Source organism: Globicephala melas, chromosome 2 (assembly GCF_963455315.2).
Source record: "Globicephala melas chromosome 2, mGloMel1.2, whole genome shotgun sequence".
Lineage (NCBI taxonomy): Eukaryota > Metazoa > Chordata > Mammalia > Artiodactyla > Delphinidae > Globicephala > Globicephala melas.
This window is the reverse complement of record NC_083315.2, coordinates 101,547,142-101,567,126: the sequence shown is the minus strand read 5'-3', so window position 1 is coordinate 101,567,126 and position 19,985 is coordinate 101,547,142. Positions and strand designations below refer to the sequence as shown.

The 19,985-nt window shown below is 40.4% G+C and overlaps 2 protein-coding genes across 5 annotated transcripts in view; both read left to right on the top strand.

The window, feature by feature from the left end:
* Window position 1: 1 nt before the first annotated feature.
* Window positions 2-16,893, top strand: RAB2B (RAB2B, member RAS oncogene family). The gene is made up of 8 exons (XM_030844151.3): window positions 2-302; window positions 561-632; window positions 3,012-3,079; window positions 9,810-9,892; window positions 10,104-10,196; window positions 13,757-13,868; window positions 14,462-14,530; window positions 15,232-16,893. Exons 1-8 carry the CDS (start codon window positions 257-259, stop codon window positions 15,337-15,339), a joined length of 651 nt encoding a protein of 216 aa, XP_030700011.1. The 5' UTR covers window positions 2-256; the 3' UTR covers window positions 15,340-16,893.
* A 2,194-nt stretch (window positions 16,894-19,087) lies between these two features.
* CHD8 (chromodomain helicase DNA binding protein 8) overlaps window positions 19,088-19,985 on the top strand; it is a 56,600-nt gene continuing 55,702 nt past the window's right edge. For 2 of the 4 annotated variants that reach the window (XM_030844166.2, XM_030844164.2), the window contains exon 1: window positions 19,089-19,205. The gene's annotated coding sequence lies outside the window, so the exon portion shown is untranslated. Of the gene's footprint in view, window positions 19,206-19,985 lie in introns of all 4 variants that reach the window. The other 2 variants (XM_070044941.1, XM_030844168.2) reach the window with 2 other exon arrangements.

The following is a 19,985-nucleotide window of genomic DNA, read 5'->3' as shown; positions in this document are numbered from 1 at the left end:
GGCCGAGAGCACTGAAAGGCTAGCTATCTCCCCCTGGAGCTTGGTGGGATAATGGCAGGTAGGAGTGTTACAGACGGCCCTGGAGCTGGTATCTGGGTATTACCGTCGCTCCGACCGAAAGGGGATTTCGAGGGAGAGTAATAGAGACGTGATCTGGGCTAGAGGGGCCGGAGGTCGATAGACTGAGTGGCTAGAGAGGCCGGAGGTAAAGGGCTGTAGAAGTCGGGCGGACCCGGAATCCAGAGGAAACGGGACCATGACTTATGCTTATCTCTTCAAGTACATCATCATCGGGGACACAGGTAACCCGGGGCGACAGCCCTCAAGCTGGGGCGGGGATTCGAAGCACCGAAATCGGGTCTTGGGGGCGGGGCTCATTCAGTGGGCTGGGCGATTAAGTGAAGCGGGGGCGGGGCGGGCGGCCGGGGGCGGGGCTCGGGACTCGGGGCTCGGGGCTCAGGGTTCCGGGCTCTCCGCTCCCCTTCCCGAGTCCCGGACGCCCCGACACTGGACTGTACCCGGGCGGCGTAACTCCTAGAACGCGCGTTCTCTTCTTTCAGGTGTGGGGAAGTCATGTCTCCTCCTGCAGTTTACAGACAAGAGGTTCCAGCCTGTCCACGACCTCACAATAGGTAAATGCATGTACCTGTCCTAGAATAGGTTATGAAATATGGCGAACTAAAGTGGAAAGTTAGCAGCCTTTGGTATTCGAAGTAAAAAGTTACCTCTCCCTGTTTTTGAACTATTTAAAAGTTATGTTTAGTGAAGTGTGACTAATCAAATGCTGACAAATGGGGAGTAAGTAATTGAAAGGTAACTTTAAATTTAGAGATGAGCGTGAGGTATGGATTAGTTACTGTAGGATTTGTTTTCCCAAATGCAATTTGTATGTCTGTGGAAAATCCCACGGAAACATAACTATTCAAAAACTCGCCTTGCTTTGCGGTAAATTAGTGCGAACCTCACATGTGTTTTTCAAAGTAATCACTACTATATAGATTTTGTGTGTGTGTTGGAAAGGAGGAAGCAAATTGAAGACCCGTCCCAGACTTAGAATTCAAAGGTACGTGGAACTAATAACTTTTGTTTTAAAGAAAAGAGAATGATAGAGTTCAGAGACACACTGGTGATCCTGGGAAGTATGAACATCTTCCACGTATTTGTGATAAGGCATGGCCTGCTGGGGCTTTAACGACCCTTTCCCCATAATCTCCATAACTCCAGCCCCCCCAAAAATATATGTGTAAAACTAGTCTTCTTGCCATGCAGATGCAGTTTCAGAATAAAATCCCTAGCTCCTATTCTTACTATATTGCCACTTCCAAGTCACACCTTACGGAAGTCTAAGTTACTACTGATCCCAAAGGACTTATTCAGAAATACCTAATGAGGTTAGAAAAGGATTTAGAGGATAGTATCAACAGGAAAATATTTTTGCAAATGAATATTAAGTGCACAACTACTCTGTGCTAGGTGCTAGTGATACAGTGCTTAACAAGGCAAACACTGTGCCTACATTGAAAGTCCAGTGTAGGAGGTGGGGCTGGGGGCAGATAATGACAAGTAAATTTCAACTGCAAAAGGGGAAAAGAGGTACCACCTCTATCAAGAGAGGCTGAAAATGGAAGAATGAGCAGGAGTTTGCCAGGCAAAGGGGTTGTAGAGATGAGGGAAAAGTGATCAGGGCAAGAAGGAATAAAATGTGCAAAGCCTCAGGAATAACAGAGATCAGGCTACATTTGGAAAACTGAAAGTAATTTAATATGGTTGGAGCATGGAATTTAAAGTGGAGAGTGGGAAGAAATAAGGCTAGAGAATATATTAGGGATGAAATTTTGAAACACCTGAAGGTAATGGGAGTAAGTTTCAAAACACTTTTCGAAACAGAGGAATGAAGTGATCAAGTTTTTCCCAGAGTCCAGTATAGGCTGTGTTTCTTTCTGAATTCAGTTTTCTGTGCCAAGATAAACAAGGCAGTTAGATAGAAAATATGTGCAAAATATGAAGGTTTCTGTGTAATTAGAGGAAGTTGCATAAAAGGGGACAAAAGTGTTATTTTTTAATTCTTCCCCACTGAAATTCCATTCTTCTTGTCCAGAAAGAAAACAAAATTAGTGACTTTTTTTTTTTAGTAACTATCACTATTCTTGATGAAGCAGTCCAGAGTAGTAAGAAGCAATTTCTTAATTTGTCTTATTGACTGCAGAACTTTAGAGTTGAGATTCTGGTCACACTGTGCCTGGGGCCACTGAATAGCAGAAGCTAGATTAGTGCTCTTTCTTACTTGGAAATCAGAAGTCCTGGAGTAAAGTACTGTATAAAAATAGAAAATAGGACAAATTGTTTGACTTATCATCAAGTAATTTTAATGTAAGTAATCTTCAATTTTTAAGTTTTGTCCTGACATAACCTTGAAAGAAGCTGAACGCCAGGTAAACCAAAATCTTTATCAGACTGTTTCCAAACTCCTAGGAGGAAGGCTGTTTTCCAGTGAACTCTGGGAATTACTGGAGACCTGAAATGTTTCATTCTTGAGAACCTACTTCTTAGATAGGTGCTTTTCTAAAACAAAAATTCTAGAATTACAAAAAGAAATATTGTTTCATATAGAGGACTAGAGAGTGACTTTGAGAAAATATTAGGAAATATTTTCAAAATTTTTATAAGTTTTTAAAAAAGTTACAAACTTAAACATTACCTAATAACATTTAAGCATTAAATAATAATGCTAAAATTTTATTCACCTTTTCCTTGATTTATTAATTAGTTTTATCCCCATATCTGCTTTTTGGTTATATTTCCAAGATCATTATCTAGAGCACAGTTTTTAATTCTAGAAGGTAAGTAAAACTTCAAGGAGCACAAAATGAATTGGAGCAAATAGGCAGCTGTAATGTGCTTAGTGGTACTAAGTGCAGACAGAGGATGAGTCTTTAGCACATTGAGGAAAAGCATGAACCTCTCATTCAACATGGCTGTTGTTCATTCTTTCTCGCGGTTTTCACTGACAGGTGTGGAGTTTGGGGCCCGTATGGTCAACATTGATGGAAAACAAATCAAACTGCAAATCTGGGATACGGTGAGAGGAAACAAAAATACTTTAGTCCTGATGCAGGGGCAAAGGGCTATGATGGTGGGGCTAATGGTGGAGATCAGAGTAGTAGAAGAGTGAAATCAAAGAGATAGGGAAGCTTTCACTTCCATCTGTTACAGCTGCAAATTCTGAATGCCATATCTTTTTGTTTTAAATTACCCAAATAATATATGAGTTTGCTCTAGTAAAAATATTGATTACATAATCCCAAGTTGGGGAATTCCCTGGCAGTCCAGTGGTTAGGACTCTGTGCTTTCACTGCAAGGGCCCAGGTTCAATCCCTGATCAGGGAACTAAGATCCCACAAGCCATGTGGCACGGCCAAAAAAAAAAAAAAAAATCCCAAATTCATTTGTATTTTACTTTGGAATGCATTTTGATTCTTAGAAATGAGCCTATCTGACTTTGTAGGAATGGATTATATATCTTGAAACTATATATAATCTGATGCTTCCATTTGGGGGAGATTAGAAAGCTGTTAATTCTCTTTATCTCCATCTTAATTCTTTGCTGCTTCAGATTTTTTTTTTTACTGGGGATGGACAAAGATACCTCAGACTGATGCACACCAACCCAGATTGAACTACTCACTCTTTCTAGCTTATTGGCTCACAAACTTTGGTTCAGGAACTTGGATTGAGATTAAGAAGTAAAGTGATTTGATTTTTTTTAATATCTTCATTGGAGTATAATTGCTTCACAATACTGTGTTAGATTCTATTGTACACCAAAGTGAATCAGCCATATGCATACGCCCTCTTGCATCTCCCTCCCACCCTCACTATCCCACCCCTTTAGGTCTTCACAAAGCACCGAGCTGATCTCCCTGTGCTATGCGGCTGCTTCCCACTAGCTGTTTTACATTTGGTAGTGTATATATGTCAATGCTACTCTCTCACTTCGTCCAAGCTTACCCTTCCCACTCCCTGTGTCCTCAAGTCCATTCTCTATGTCTACATCTTTATTCCTGCCCTGCAACTAGTTTCATCAGTACCACTTTTTTTTTTTTTTAGATTCCATATATATGTGTTAGCATTCGGTATTTGTTCTTCTCTTTCTGACTTACTTCACTCTCTAGGTCCATCCACCTCACTACAAATAACTCAATTTCATTTCTTTTTATGGCTGAGTAATATTCCATTGTATACATGTGCCACATCTTCTTTATCCATTCATCTGTTGATGGACATTTAGATTGGTTCCATTTCCTGGCTATTGTAAATAGTGCTGCAATGAACATTGTGGGACATGTCTCTTTTTGAATTATAGTTTTCTCAGGGTATATGCCCAGTAGTGGGATTGCTGGGTCATATGGTAGTTCTATTTTTAGTCTTTTAAGAAACCTTCATACTGTTCTCCATAGTGGTTGTATCAATTCACATTCCCAGCAACAGTGCAGGAGGGTTCCCTTTTCACCACACCCTTTCCAGCATTTATTGTTTCTAGATTTTTTGATGATGGCCATTCTGACTGGTGTGAGGTGATACCTCATTGTAGTGTTGATCTGCATTTCTCTAGTAATTAGTGATGTTGAGCATCTTTTCATGTGCCTCTTGGCCATCTGTATGTCTTCCTTGATGAAATGTCCATTTAGATCTTCCACCCGTTTTTTAATTGGATTGTTTGTTTTTTTGATATTGAGCTCCATGAGCTGTTTGTATATTTTGGAGATTAATCCTCTGTCTATTGTTCATTTGCAAACATTTTCTCCCATTCTGAGGGTTGTCTTTTTGTCTTGTTCATGGTTTCCTTTGCTGTGCAAAAGCTTTTGTTTCATTAGGTCCCATTTGTTTATTTTTGTTTTTATTTCCTTTACTCTACGAGGTGAGTCAAAAAGATCTTGCCGTGGTTTATGTCAAAGAGTGTTTTTCCTATGTTTTCCTCTAAGAGTTTCATAGTGTCTGGTCTTACATTTAGGTTTTTAATCCTTTTTTTTTTTTTTTTTTTCCGGTACGTGGGCCTCTCACTGTTGTGGGATCCTCCCGGACCGGGACACGAACCCATGTCCCCTGCATCGGCAGGCGGACTCTCAACCACTGTGCCACCAGGGAAGCCCTTTAATCCATTTTGAGTTTATTTTTGTGTATGGTGTTAGGTAGTGTTCTAATTTCATTGTTTTACATGTAGTTGTCCAGTTTTCCCAGCACCACTTACTGAAGAGGCTGTCTTTTCTCCATTGTATGTTCTTGCCTCCTTTGTAGTAAATTAGATGACCATATGTGTGTGGGTTTATCTCTGGGCATTCTATCCTGTACCATTGATCTATATTTCTGTTTTTGTGCCAGTACCATACTGTCTTGATTACTGTAGCTTTGTGGTATAGTTTGAAGTCAGGAAGCCAGATTCCTCCAGCTCAATTTTTCTTTCTCAAGATTGCTTTGCCTATTCGAGGTCTTTTGTGTTTCCATACGAATTGTAAAAATTTTTCTTTAATTCTGTGAAGAATGCCACTGGTGGTTTGATAGGGATTGCATTGAATCTGTAGATTGCTTTGGGTAGTATAGGAATTTTCACAATGTTGAATCTTCCAATCCAAGAACATGGTATATCTCTCCATCTGTCTATGTCATCTTTGATTTCTTTCATCAGTGTTTTATAGTTTTCTGAGTACAAATCTTTCACCTCCTTAGGCAGTTTATTCCTAGGTATTTTATTCTTTTTATTGCAGTGGTCAATGGGAGTGTTTCCTTAATTTATCTTTCTGATTTTTCATTGTTGGTGTGTAGGAATGCCAGAGATTTCTGTTCATTAATTTTGTATCCTGTAACCTTACCAAATTCATTGATTAGTTCTAGTAGTTTTCTGGTGGCGTCTTTAGGATTTTCTATGTACAGTATCATGTCATCTGCAAACAGTGTCAGTTTTACTTCTTCTTTTACAATTTGTATTCCTTTTATTTCTTTTTTTTCTCTGATTGCTGTGGCTAGGACTTCCAAAACTATGTTGAATAAGAGTGGCAAGAGTGGGCATCCTTGTCTTATTCCTGATCTTAGTGGAAATGCTTTCAGTTTTTCACCATTGAGTATGATGCTTGCTGTGGGTTTGTCATTTGTGGCCTTTATTATGTTGAGGTAGTTTCCCTCTATGCCCATTTTCTGGAGAGTGTTTATCATAAACAGGTGTTGAATTATGTCGAAAGCTTTTTCTGCATCTATTGAGATGATCAGATGGTTTTTATTCCTTAATTTGTTAATGTGGTGTATCACATTGATTGATTTGCTATATATTGAAGTATCCTTGCATCCCTGGGATAAATCCCACTTGATCATGGTGTATGATCCTTTTAATGTATTGTTGAATCCTGTTTGCTAGTATTTTGTTGAGGATTTTTGCATCTATGTTCATCAGTGATATTGGTCTATAATTTTCTTTTTTTTGTGGTATCTTTTTCTGGTTTTGGTATCAGGGTGATGGTGGCTTCGTAGAATGAATTTGGGAGTGTTTCTCCCTCTGCAATTTTTTGGAAGGGTTTGAGAAGGATGGGTGTTAGCTCTTCTCTCTAAATGTTTGATAGGATTTGCCTGTGAAGCCATCTGGCCCTGGACTTTTGTTTGTTGGAATATTTTTAATTATGGTTTCAATTTTATTACTTGTGGTAGGTCTGTTTATATTTTCTAATTCTTTCTGGTTCAGTCTTGGAAAATTGTACCTTTCCAAGAATTTGTCCATTTCTTTGTGGTTGTCCATTTTATTGGCATATAATTGTTTGTAGTAGTCTCTTATAATCCTTTGTATTTCGGCAGTATCGGTTGTGATTTCTCCTTTTTCATTTCTAATTTTATTGATTTGCATCCTCTCCATTTTTTTCTTTATGAGTGTGGCTAAGGGTTTGTCAATTTTGTTTATCTTCTCAAAAAACCAGCTTTTAGTTTTATTGATCTTTGCTATTGTTTTCTTCATTTCTATTTCATTTATTTCTGCTCTGATTTTTATGATTTCTTTCCTTCTACTGACTTTGGGTTTCTTTGTTCTTCTTTCTCTAGTTGTTTTAAGTGTAGGGTTAGATTGTTTATTTGAGATTTAAAGTGATTTGATTTTAAAAAGCATTTCTGATGGCCCACCGGAAGTATTTTCATCTGCTAAAGTTAAATGCTGCCATATGATTCAACCATAACACAGGCCTCCCTCAGACTTTCCCTTTTAGTTCCTAGAAGGCCACAAGGAAGGAAGCTTTGAACCATAGCAGAAGACGAGAAAAAGTAAGATAAAAGCAAAACAGGGGGGCTTCCCTGGTGGCGCAGTGGTTGAGAGTCCACCTGCCGATGCAGGGGACACAGGTTCGTGCCCCAGTCCAAGAAGATCCCACATGCCACGGAGCAGCTGGGCCCATGAGCCATGGCCGCTGAGCCTGTGCGTCCGGAGCCTGTGCTCCTCAACGGGAGAGGCCACAGCAGTGAGAGGCCCGTGTACAGCAAAAAAAAAAAAAGAAAACAAGCAAAACAGGAATCAAATAATTTAAGACATAAAACCATTAGAGGATAAATAAAATTTAAGTGAACTCTTGGAGGGAAAAAGCATGTTTTAAATCTTAAAGTTTTGTTAATATTACCAACAAACTTCTTTAAAATTATTTTTGGATTTTGTTGTTCTAATAGGTATGCAACTCATTAAAACATTTGTATGATTCCTTTTTTTAAATATATATTTTTATATTTATTATTTATTTTTGGCTGTGTCGGGTCTTAGTTGTGACATGAGGGATCTTCACTGCAGCATGCGGGATCTTTTGTTGTGGCGTGCGGGCTTCTTTCTGGTTGTGGCCTGTGGGTTTTCTCTCTCTAGTTGTGGTGCGTGGGCTCTAGGGTGCGTGGGCTCTGTAGTTTGCGGCACACGGGGTCTCTCATTGAGGTGCATGGGCTTAGTTGCCACACGGCATGTGGGATCTTAGTTCCCCGACCAGGGATCGGACCCATGTCCCCTGCATTGGAAGGCAGATTCCTTACCACTGGACCACCAGGGAGGTCCCATTTGTGTGATTCTTATAGTAAGAGATTCTTGTATTGTTGGAAAAGTAACCTTAGAATTAGTGTACTGGAACACTCTTCTCACCTTCAAACCTGGGTTTAGGTTATATGAAATAATGTCTAAGAAAACAAACTTTTGTGCTATGAAGTACTAAGCTCCTAAGTTTATTTATTTATTTTTTAAACATCTTTATTGGAGTATAATTGCTTTACAATGTTGTGTTAGTTTCTGCTTTATAACAAAATGAATCAGTTATACATACATATATTCTTCTTCCCTCTTGCGTCTCCCTCCCTCCCACCCTCCCTATCCCACCCCTCTAGGTGGTCACAAAGCACCCAACTGATCTCCCTGTGCTATGTGGCTTAAGCTCCTAAGTTTAAATTATGGATTCAACATATATAGAGTTTATAACTTTTGGCCCGTTACTGAACTGTCCTTTGAGCCTAATTTTTCCCATTTGTGATATAATTAGTATCATTACTGTTACTGTTATTATACTATGAAAAAGCTATTTATTTTCCACATCTTAGTTTTCCTATCTTTAAATTATGAACAGTAGTCTTCCTTCCTAAACTGTATGTTGGAATATGAGGATAAAGAATTTCAAGAATGTGAAAACTTTTCCTATAGGATAGATTCAGTGCTCAGGGTATTCATATTTAGATGATTTTGCTTCCTTTAATGAAAACCCAAAAAAAACCCCAAAACTTCTTCCATCAGGAAACCAAAAGTATCCAGTATATGGGGGAATTAATAAATTGCTCAGTTATAAATAAAACCTAATATCTTGGCCCCAGTTGGAAATGAGATTAGAGTATAAACAGTTGGGTTTGTTTTAGGAAAACTCTGTCCTGGGCCCTGGGCTTCTTTCCCTATTTGTTATTCCTGTTTGCCATGACAAGATCCCAGCAAGGGACATCTTGGTAGTCCTGCCTTTATTAGTGGAACACTAAAGGTTAATCAGCATATGCCCAATTTAAGTGTTTTGTATCTAATTTTCTACATTGATCCATCAAAAGGAAACTTCCATTAGACAGGGCATTGGCATTCTAAGATAATCTTCCTTTTTATAGATAAAGGAATAGAAACAGAAAAGAAAGGTTAATGTGATATGTTCAGCATCATATGGGATTGAAAATACTCTGAGTTTCTAGTTCTATTTCCAGTTCTTTCCTAGGGGATATTGGGAAATGTATGGGAATGTCTTTGATTGTCACACTGTGGGGCACTACTAGCATTGCAACGGGGAGCCAGCGATGCTAAACATTTAGCAATTTGATGGACAGTCTCATAGGAAGAGTTGACCCACCCAAAATATCCATTGCACTGTCATTGAAAAATATTGATTTCCCACCTGGACTTCTCCCTGGGCAGTCAGGTTTCCTTTTCCCTAATTCTCTTTTCTTCTTTTTTTTCTTTTTTTTTTTGCTGTACGCGGGCCTCTCACTGTTGTGGCCTCTCCCATTGCGGAGCACAGCCTCCGGACGCGCAGGCTCAGCGGCCATGGCTCACGGGCCCAGCCGCTCCGCGGCATGTGGGATCTTCCCAGACTGGGGCACGAACCCGTGTCCCCTGCATCGGCAGGCGGACTCTCAACCACTGCGCCACAGGGAAGCCCCTCTTTTCTTAATAGAAGTTCTTTTGTAAAATTAAGTCCTTTGTGTTAGAGTGGCATTTGATCAAGTAATTTCTCTGGAAATAACCTGGTTTTGTTGGGATTCTTTTTGTTGTCATGTTGATGGAAAAGGCTGGACAAGAATCCTTCCGTTCTATCACCCGTTCCTACTACAGGGGAGCAGCCGGAGCACTGCTGGTGTACGACATTACAAGGTGAGTAACATCTGGTGGGTGAGAGGCAGATTCTTTCCTCTGTTCTCAATATCTTTTTTATCTACTGAATCTAGTTAGAATGCTAAAGAGGAAAGGCCTCTCTAATATTTTTCTTTACACATATAATGTTCCCCCTTTTCCCATACATTTGGAATTGCTTTGGCGTTTTGAAATAAGCCTTTGACCCACTTTCTAAACTTTCCTGCTGTAGGCGTGAAACCTTCAACCACTTGACCTCATGGTTAGAGGATGCCCGGCAGCACTCTAGCTCCAACATGGTTATCATGCTGATTGGGAATAAGAGGTAAAATTTTATTTGTATAAATAATAAATACCAGGAGTCATCTAGGTACTCTGTGGACATTGGATCATTTGGGCCCTAAACTTTTTTAGTTTAGGTACATTTAGTGTCTCAGTTAAAAAAAAAAAAAATTATTGTGGTTAAAATATACATAACAGGGCTTCCCTGGTGGCGCAGTGGTTGAGAGTCCGCCTGCCAATGCAGGGGACACGGGTTCGTGACCCGGTCTGGGAAGATCCCACATGCCGCGGAGCGGCTGGTCCCGTGAGCCATGGCTGCTGAGCCTGCGCATCCAGAGCCTGTGCTCCGCAACAGGAGAGGCCACAACAGTGAGAGGCCCGCGTACCGCAAAAAACAAAAACAAAAACAAAAACATATATATATACACATATATACACGTAACATAAAATTTACCATTTTAACCATTTTTAAGTAGATAGTTCTGTGGCATTAAGTATATTTACATTGTTCTGTAACCATCACCACCATTCGTCTCCAGAACGTTTTCATCTTCCCCGACTGAGACTCTGTTACCATAAACAGTAACTCCACATTCCCCATCCCACCAGCCCCTAGCAACCACCATTCTACTTCCTGTCTCAATAAAGTTGACTATTCTAGGCACCACATATAAGTGGAATCATACAATAGTTGTCTTCTTATTACTGGCTTATTTCATTTAGCATAACGTCTGCAAAATTTATCCATATTGTAGCATGTGTTAGACTTTCCTTCCCTTTTAAGGGTGGATAGTAGTCCATTGTATGTATTTACCACATTTTGTTTATTCATCCATTGATGTACACTTCAGTTGCTTCTACCTTTTGGCTATTGTGAATAATGCTTCTTGTCAACATGGGTGTACAGATATCTGTTTGGGTCCCTGCTTTCAATTCTTTAGAGTATATACCCAGAAGTGGAATTGCTGGATCTTATGGAAATTCTGTTTGATTTTTTGAGGTACCGCTGTATTGTTTTCCATAGTGGCTACACCATTTAACATTACTACCAACAATGCACAAGGGTTCCAGTTTCTCCACATCCTCACCAACACTTGTTATTCTCAATATATTTTCTAAGGCACCCATAGGCCAAAAGACATACCTAATAGTTTTGTTATTAAATAAATCTAAACAAGATAACAAGTATTTTTGTCATAACAACTAACTGAAAAATGAAAAACATAAATTAAAAGAAAAATAATTTTCTATTTCATTCTTAAATAACCATGACAGCACAGCTTCTCAAACCTTGGAATCAATATTGGACACTACCACTCTCCGTTCCAAATTGATTTTAGTGCAGGGTTTGCTTTTTGTCACAGCAACTGCCAAAAAGTCAGCTTCGCAAAGATGTGCAAATGTTGAATGGAATCTGTCAGGATCTGATGGTGACATTGCCAGTTATATCAAGCTTGTAATTTATTTGGTGTTCTGATGTTGAGTGTTGCTGTGTTTCCCTTGAATATTTAAAGTAACCTGTGGCACCCTTGTGAGTTTGTAGTAGTGCCTAAGGTGCATCGTTTGAGAACTGTGGCCACAGACTAATTGTACTCATTTATTGGTTCAACCAATTTATGGAAAACCTGTTATGTCTTAGACATTGTGCCAGACCCTGAGTGTGCAAGGTGAAAACAAAGCCCTGTCCCCATTCCCATGGAGCTTACCGTCAATGGGGACATAGTTATTGAATATAAAATGATTTGTATCTGATTATAAATTATGATAAATGCAGCGAAGGGGAAGAAAAAGGGCACTATAAAAAAGAGTACCAGGGTACTTATTTTTGATTTAGAGTTGTAATTTAAGCTGGAATCTGAAGGATGTGCAAGAGTTCAGTGGGCAAAGATTTTAAAAAGTATCAAATAGGGGTAAAAAGCTGTGTGAAAGCCTTAAACTGGAAAGAAGCTCGATAAGTTTAAAATGTTGAAAGAACCCTGGTATGGTTGGACTAAATCAGAGGGGAATGGTGCAAGATGAAGTTGGAAAAGAAGGCAGGGGCCAGATCTCATCATGGCACTTACTGATCTGAGAGAGGAGTTTGGATTTTATTCTAAACACAGTAGGAAGCATTTAAGAGTTTTAAGCAGAGAAGTAGCTTCATCAAGTTTTAAAAGATCACCCTGGAGGGGAGCAAGGGTTGACGTGGATCTTAGCAGCAGCAGTCCAAGTGAGAGAGTGGTGGATTAGACTAGGTCGATGACGCAGAGAGAGAAAAGTATGATTTTAAGGTACATTTTGGAGTACCTCGCTTTGGGGTGCATAGGGTATTTGGAGTGAAGGAGGAAAAGGTGTTAATAATGTCTTGGTTTTTGGCTTGTGCCATTTATGGAGATGTGGAAGCTTGGGACAGAATCAGGACATTTCATTTTGATGTACTTCTGAGGTGCCTTTTACACATCAGAGTGGAAATGAAGAACAGACAAATGGACAAACTGATCTGGGGCTTAGAGGTGTGTCTGGGCTAGAGGTACAAATTTTGGACTGTTGCCATTAAGGGTTAGTTCTTCCCTGGTCTTCACAGAGCTGATGAATAATAAATCTACATTTTGTAGGTTTGTTGTTCTCTAATGGACTTACTCCTTGATTTTTTTTTTTTATGGTGAAAAACTGGAATCCTCCCAAATGAAAATTTCCTATTAGAAAAATGAAAATCAGGCAGTTCACCATTGCCTTATTCTGCAGCCTTTTATCTTGTCTTGCATAAAGTCTTTCCATGCCACTTTATTTTTTCTCATTCCTTGGCTCTGTCTTCACATCCTCAGTATCACCTAATTTTTTTTTTTTTTTCGATACGCGGGCCTCTCACTGTTGTGGCCTCTCCCGTTGTGGAGCACAGGCTCCGGACGCACAGGCTCAGCGGCCATGGCTTACGGGCTCAGCCGCTCCGCGGCATGTGGGATCTTCCCGGACCGGGGCACGAACCCGTGTCCCCTGCATCGGCAGGCGGACTCTCAACCACTGCGCCACCAGGGAAGCCTAGTATCACCTAATTTTATCCATATCATTTTCTCTGAATCCCTCATTTCCCTGGTGGCAGGCTGCTACTTATTATACACATTAATAATGAGACTAGTGTGTGTTAAGGCAACTGTGTTCTCCCTATTCCTGGCTCTCTCTCTTCTTTCTTGTAGATTGATTCTAGTAAAGAGGAAGACACTTATCACTATGGGATTTGACATCTATGACTTTTCTACTTTCCAGTAACTGGAATTTCCCTTTCCTCTTCTTTCCTTTGCTTTAATTGGATCTCATTCAAAAAAGCAGCATAAGGCATAGACCTTGAGTAACTAGGGGGCTTGCCTAACCTCTTATAAACCTTTTTGTCTGTAATAAGAGTAAGGTATTATCCTCAACCATGCAGCAGCTGTCAAGAATCTGATCTGAAGAATATTTTCCAAGAGGCTACAGAAATCAGTAACCCTATACGAGGAACATCATGCAGGATCTACATTCTTTATGGATTAACTGGCAGTTGAAACAGCTATGGGATTCTTTTAGAACAAGAGTTTCTTCTTTCACTTGGATCTTTTTTTAGTTTTCTTCCCAATTAATCTCTTGCAGTGACTTAGAATCCCGTAGGGATGTGAAGAGAGAAGAGGGAGAGGCCTTTGCTCGGGAGCATGGACTTATATTCATGGAAACGTCAGCCAAAACAGCCTGCAATGTTGAAGAGGTACTATTTGGGAAAAAGTAGGGAAAGTTTTCAGAGATTATACCATATCTTTGTCCTTTAATTCAGAATTCTCTTCCCTTATAAGACATGGGTAAGAAAAGGATGTCTTATGGTCATAGTGACCATATGTCTCCCTTTAAGGGAATTTTTCCATTTCTTTTTCCTTGATTCCTAAGGCTTTACTTTTATATTAGGTAGCATTAATTGGTAAGTGTGGATTGACAGTACTGTTATTTGTAAATCAGTAGAACTAATGGATTCTACTTTAGTCATTCGTAAGCCTGATACTGACTGTATCTTCAGTAACTAACTGAAAAGAGAGCATGTTTGTTTTATTTGCAGAGGGTACCAGCCTAGGAACCCTAGGTATATCGTGTGTCAGTACCAAAATACCATAGAATCCCCTTTTTCTTTTTGAAACTACTCTCAATGGCTTTTACAGGGCCTTTGGGGGACCATCTGTATTTTTACTCCATTCTCCTAATATTTCCTAATTCACCTTTGAAATCCAAATAGGAATAATATTTGTATTCTCTTTTCTTAATCTCTCTACCTAAACTTGAGCCTAATACTATGGTTTATGTTTCCTTTAGGCCTTCATTAACACAGCCAAAGAAATATATAGGAAGATCCAGCAGGGTTTATTTGATGTCCACAATGAGGTGAGATAGGGTGGGGGTCTGACAATGAACTTTGCTTTGTCTTAAACAGGATAGGAAGCTCCCTAGAATGTAAGCACTTCCTATCTAACATGATACTATTTGAAGCTATGCCAATTCATACTTGATTTTTTTTTTTTTATGTAGGTACACAGAAACCTGTCATCCTTTTCGTTTTTTCTCAAGTCTGAGACCCAGAATGCTTAAAGAGATTATTAATTGGTGATCTAAAAGGTTTATACGTTATGGGAGATTTTCTTTTCAACCTCAGTTTTTTACTATTCCAGAGCTTGGGGAAGTGTGATTCTTAATTGCTCAGCGCGGCCATTTCTGTAAAGCAAATTTGGGGTCAAAACAGAAAAAGGGATTATATGCTAATATGCTGCCACTTCTCTTTTACCTCCTCTTACTCTTAACCTAATCACATCCTGATTCTGCACATAGCTTTGAAACTTAAGTATAACAGTCACTTTAAAAATGGGCACGAAAGCCACTTCTGGTCATCGATAATACCAGAGCTGGTCATCTCATCTTCACTGTCACAGATTACTGTTCCACAGCAGTCTGGCTAGAGTGCATGGTTACTTGCCAAGGCCATATCTACTTCTAGAAAACGTGATTAATGATTTCTCCTTTTACCCCTCTCCTTTCTCCCACTTAACTTTCACACTGAGGTGGGAACTACTGCCTCTTTTCTTCTACAGGCAAATGGCATCAAGATTGGCCCCCAGCAGTGTATTTCAACGTCAGTGGGACCCAGTGCCTCCCAGCGGAGCTCTCGTGACATGGGGTCCGACTCTGGCTGCTGCTGAACATCTGGCCTGGACTCTTTTTTCCTTCCTGGAACAGCTTCAGATAAATAGGCTTAAAGAAAGAGGTCTTACTTGCTTTGGCTGAGAAAAGCCTCTTTTCAAGGTGTGATGTTTTGCCTTTCCACTTAAAGACCAGGGGAGAATTTGGGCCCTTATTGACCTGTCCTTCTTCAGGGACGTGAGCATTCCCTATAGATTAGGGCTCTTCTCATCCTTCTATTTTAATTTCTAAAATGTTAGGATCAAAGCTGATTGTCATGGTAGTTCAAAAATAAATTCTTTTATAAGCATATACAATCTACTCCCCACCAAGAATTAGTAACAATGGTCTAGGACCTTCTGCTTGAGCACTTGAGATTACTGGGATCCAGCTGGCCTTTTGACCATAGATCCTCAGTCTTGGGATTTCATTGAATTTTTTCACTTGCCACGTCATAAGATGTGTTGCAGATAGTGGTTCCTTCTACTTGAACTGCTCAAGGATGCTGAATACTTCTCCATCATCCCATTACTAGTTTCTCTGTCTTAGAGTAACTACAAAATTTTGAAAGCAGTGGAGTTGCTCCTGGACCTGTAGCCACTTACTATCATTAGCTAGAGAAAACATCTTTCCCTGTTCATTTTGTTTTAGGGACCAGACCTACCATTAGTAAGTCAGTGTCTTTCACCAAATAGACTCCTACTGTTTCATCACACACACTTCTTAAGAAGACCTATTTAGACTTTCTATTGTAGTCAAGCTAATCTGCTTACTGGACATGACATATTTGCTTCCACTCCTATGCCTTTGCACATGCCCTACTCTCCACTAACATTATACTCAAAGTCCACATTTTTTTCCTTCAGAACGCCTTCTTTGACTGACCTAGGGACTTCTGAACAATTATTGACATAGTACCTTTTAGCTTTCATATATTGTTTATTCATATGTATATTTATTTGTATTTATGTTGCTTTGTAAATATGTTTTATAGTAGCTTTGTGTGTGGAACCTGTCTCCCCATGTAGGTTGTAAGCTCCTTGAGAGTAGTAACCGTGTTATCCTTTTAGTTTTGTAAACCGCTTCCTCCACCATTCCTTCGGTGCCTAGTGCTATTCCTGTGATCACTGAATTTGACTGACATACTTAAAGACCTGGAACAGGTTTATCTTAGGCTGCAGAGGAAACAAAAGGCCTTAGCGTCATCTCTTTGTAATTCTATCTCAATCTCTTCCACCTGCTTACCCTGGATTCTATATTGCTCTTCTCCCTCTCCTCTCTCTCCCTTCCCTGGCCCTTCACCTCCATTCCATGCAGCGTACACTAAGGCTGCCTGCTTCCAAGCAGTCAAATGAGTGGATACTTCTCCAGCCATTCTCCTTTTCAAGAGCATATAATTCTATCCTAGTCAGCTTTGCCTTAGCTTCACTAATCATGCAGCCTTCTGGGCCAGTTGCTATGTCATTTTGACTTGATGTCCCATTCTCTTCCACAGCACTGAGGTCTCGTGAATTTTCCTCATTGTTTTTGTTGTTGATGAATTGTTTCATAATTAAATATATGCATGTATCCAAGCTGCTGACATTTCGTGTGTCATTTCTGATTGTATCCCAAACATAAGTAGATACTCTCTCCTTCTAGGGAATTGTATCAAAGGTATTGGAAGAAGCCTCCTTAAGATACATTCATTTTATACAGGATTCTGCCCCCAGTAGTAGTGGTATTCTTTAATAGTGCACCACAGGAAGTTGGAAGGCATTTGGAGTATTGCTTTGATTATCGTTTGGTTTGGTTTTTGAAAAATCCTACCTCATTCTAAAAGGGATTGAGGCTGTTGAATTTGGCTTGCCCCCTCACAACAGGGACAGAACTAAAGTAAATATAACTTAATAGTTTCTGTACAGGAGTTTTCCTTTACCAACCAAAAAAACCTTTAGTGATTGGGATGAATCAGAGCACTGATCAGAGATAGCATTCTGCCTAGAGCTGCTGCTTTCAGAGTCATTAAAGGATACCATTTTGATATTTTAGAGTGTATCTTTTTGATCTGAATCCCACATCCAGTTATTTTATCCAAACCACTGATAACCTTCTATACTCAGGTATTTCACCAATTTTAGGGAAGCATGAGAAACAGAAGTACCTGGGCAAATTCATGACCTGTATTGATCATTGCTGATGTTCTGAATGAAATGGTCATGAAGAATTATAGAAAGTGGATCTCCCACTCCCATGTGAAGAATCGTAGTTATAAGATAATATGGGTGTTGGTTGGTTTTTGAAGGCCAGGACTATTGGAAGTCATATTTATAGCAGTCTAAATCATTACTATTTATAGATCATTGAGGATAGCAGGCACACCCATTCCCCTTTCTGTAATGCTTATTAACTGGTTCTTTAGGTAGTAGGTTTATTTTGTATCAAATAAGCAGAAGGATAATAGGTTCTCATTCTAGAAACTTAGTAATTAAGATCATATCTGTCTACGCATTTACAGACAGATATATTGTTCTGGTAAGTCCTAATACTAACATCAAGTTTAATTTGGCCAACAGATTTTGTTCAATATACAGAGAAATGTATTTGGCCAAGTTTAATCACTTCTGCGATAAAATACTGATTCGTGTGACTCCTTAAGGTCTCTGAGCTCCCATGTATGACCATGCAAATGTTACTCCTTGAGAAATTCCTTTAATGATACGGAAAGATTCCCTTCACTCAATAATTCAAAAAAATAAAAACTTCTTGTAGCAAGTTGTAATAGCAGTAGAGATTTAAACTAAAAAAACACGGGAAAAATCTCATTGAGGGCAAGAGAATTTCACCTACACTAAAATTATTAACAATTTAAACGCAGTTATTAGAACATTACGCTGCAGCCAATGTTTCTAAGGCAGTCTCTTAATGCCCCTCCTCCTTGCATATAATTTCACCTTTAAGACTTCTGCTCTCTATCTGTAGTCACAGGTAGTTTGGGTCTATTGATGAACTTAGGCCTTTAAAAAAAAAAAAAGTTGAAATTCTTCCCTGAATCCTGTTCATTTCCAACTGACTAGCAGTACTCTGTACCGTCAAAGAATACTGGAAACCTTGCACGTGAAGCATAAGGATTAGAAGCATCTAGAATAGATGCAGAACCTATGTTGATCTTATGCTGATATCCTGAGGAGTGAGGTGTCTCCAGAGGATTATCCCAGGAACTCGGAAAATCCACTCATTCCGAGAATGCATTTTTGCTTCTTTGATTTGGTCAAGATCGCTTCCCTCGTATGAGAGAGAGGGTGGGGGCTGCCTCCAAGCGCATTCAGCACTATTCCAGATTTTCTCCCCATCGTGACTGAGGGATACTCTGATCATCTAAAGGACAGTACATGGGGGCTGCACCTAAGTAGTCCGACAGAACGCCGAAAGGGACTTCAAATTCCTTAAGCACTCCTTCCTCCTCCCCGCCCTAAGGCACCAGCCCGATCCAAGATGGCTTCCCAGAAACAGGTAACTAAACGTTGTTTTCGTTTAGAGCGCCCCCAACGGCGGGGATCAAGAAAAGATGCCGAGAGATCTGAAAGTCCGTGAACTGAGAGCCGTCAGAGCCGACCTACCGCCAAATTTTATTTTCAATCAGGCATATTTGTGGTTGCCTCAGCCTTTTAGGCCCTCCCACCCTCAAGAGACTTCCTGGATAGTACTCACACTACCCTGCTGGAAGAGGCGGGGCGTAGGCCCTGCCATTGGTGGGTGGGAGCGTAGTTGGGCGGAGCGAGGGAGAATGGACTACTAGCAAGCTAGATTGAGCCGAGGGCTGGCCATGCTCCGCCGGAAGGCGCCTTGTTCTCCGAAAGGGTGAATTGAAACGCTGGCTGGAAAGGAAGCATCAGGAGTTGTTCAGGTAGGCTTTCCGCTCACGCCCGCCGCTCAGTGCTGGTCCAAGAGTCTTTGCAAAAGCTGAGGCTCTTAGAATTGGCTTCCATAACTCATTCTCCTCCTCGCGCCCCCGCCCTCTGCCCGTCCCCCAGTTGTAAGGGATCAGGTGCTGGGTGATGCTCTGGACTGAACCATTCTCCTTTGTGAGAGGCCGGGGGAGAGGGCGGCTGCCGGGCCGAGGGGCCCGAGTCGGGCCGAGCCGTGAACGGGGCTGCGCCGGCGCCTGTGAAGTTTTTAGGGCTTGTCATTGCATTGCTGGGTATCGTGTAGGTTTGAGGCAGCTCCTTGTTCTCTTTTCCCCTTCAGAGGAGGGAAAACTCCCCGGCTCCGTTTGGTTACTCCATACTTTGGACTCAGAAGTGGGAGGTTAGGGATTTTTTCTTCCTCTTTTTTTTTTTTTTTTTGCATTTTAGCAATAAAGGTGGGTAAGAGAGCATGGGGTGAGCCTGTGCAGATTGTTTTACATTCTTAGGTGTAATTTCTGTGGATCTTTGGGAGAGCAGAGCAGGCTTTTGGACGTGTTCAGAGATGTGGGAAGAGAGAAGCTCAAGCCTTGCATTTCCATTGACAAGTCTGCAGAGCTCACTGGTTTTCTGTTGCATTATGTAAACTCTTCAGTGCCAGAAGACCCCTCCCCCTACCTCGGAGCGAATGCAATTTCTTTATTTACCTGGCTCTAGTGTCGCAGGAAATTTCCCTGCCATTGCAGCAGCTGTGCAAATGCAGCAGCTCCTACCTTTTAAGG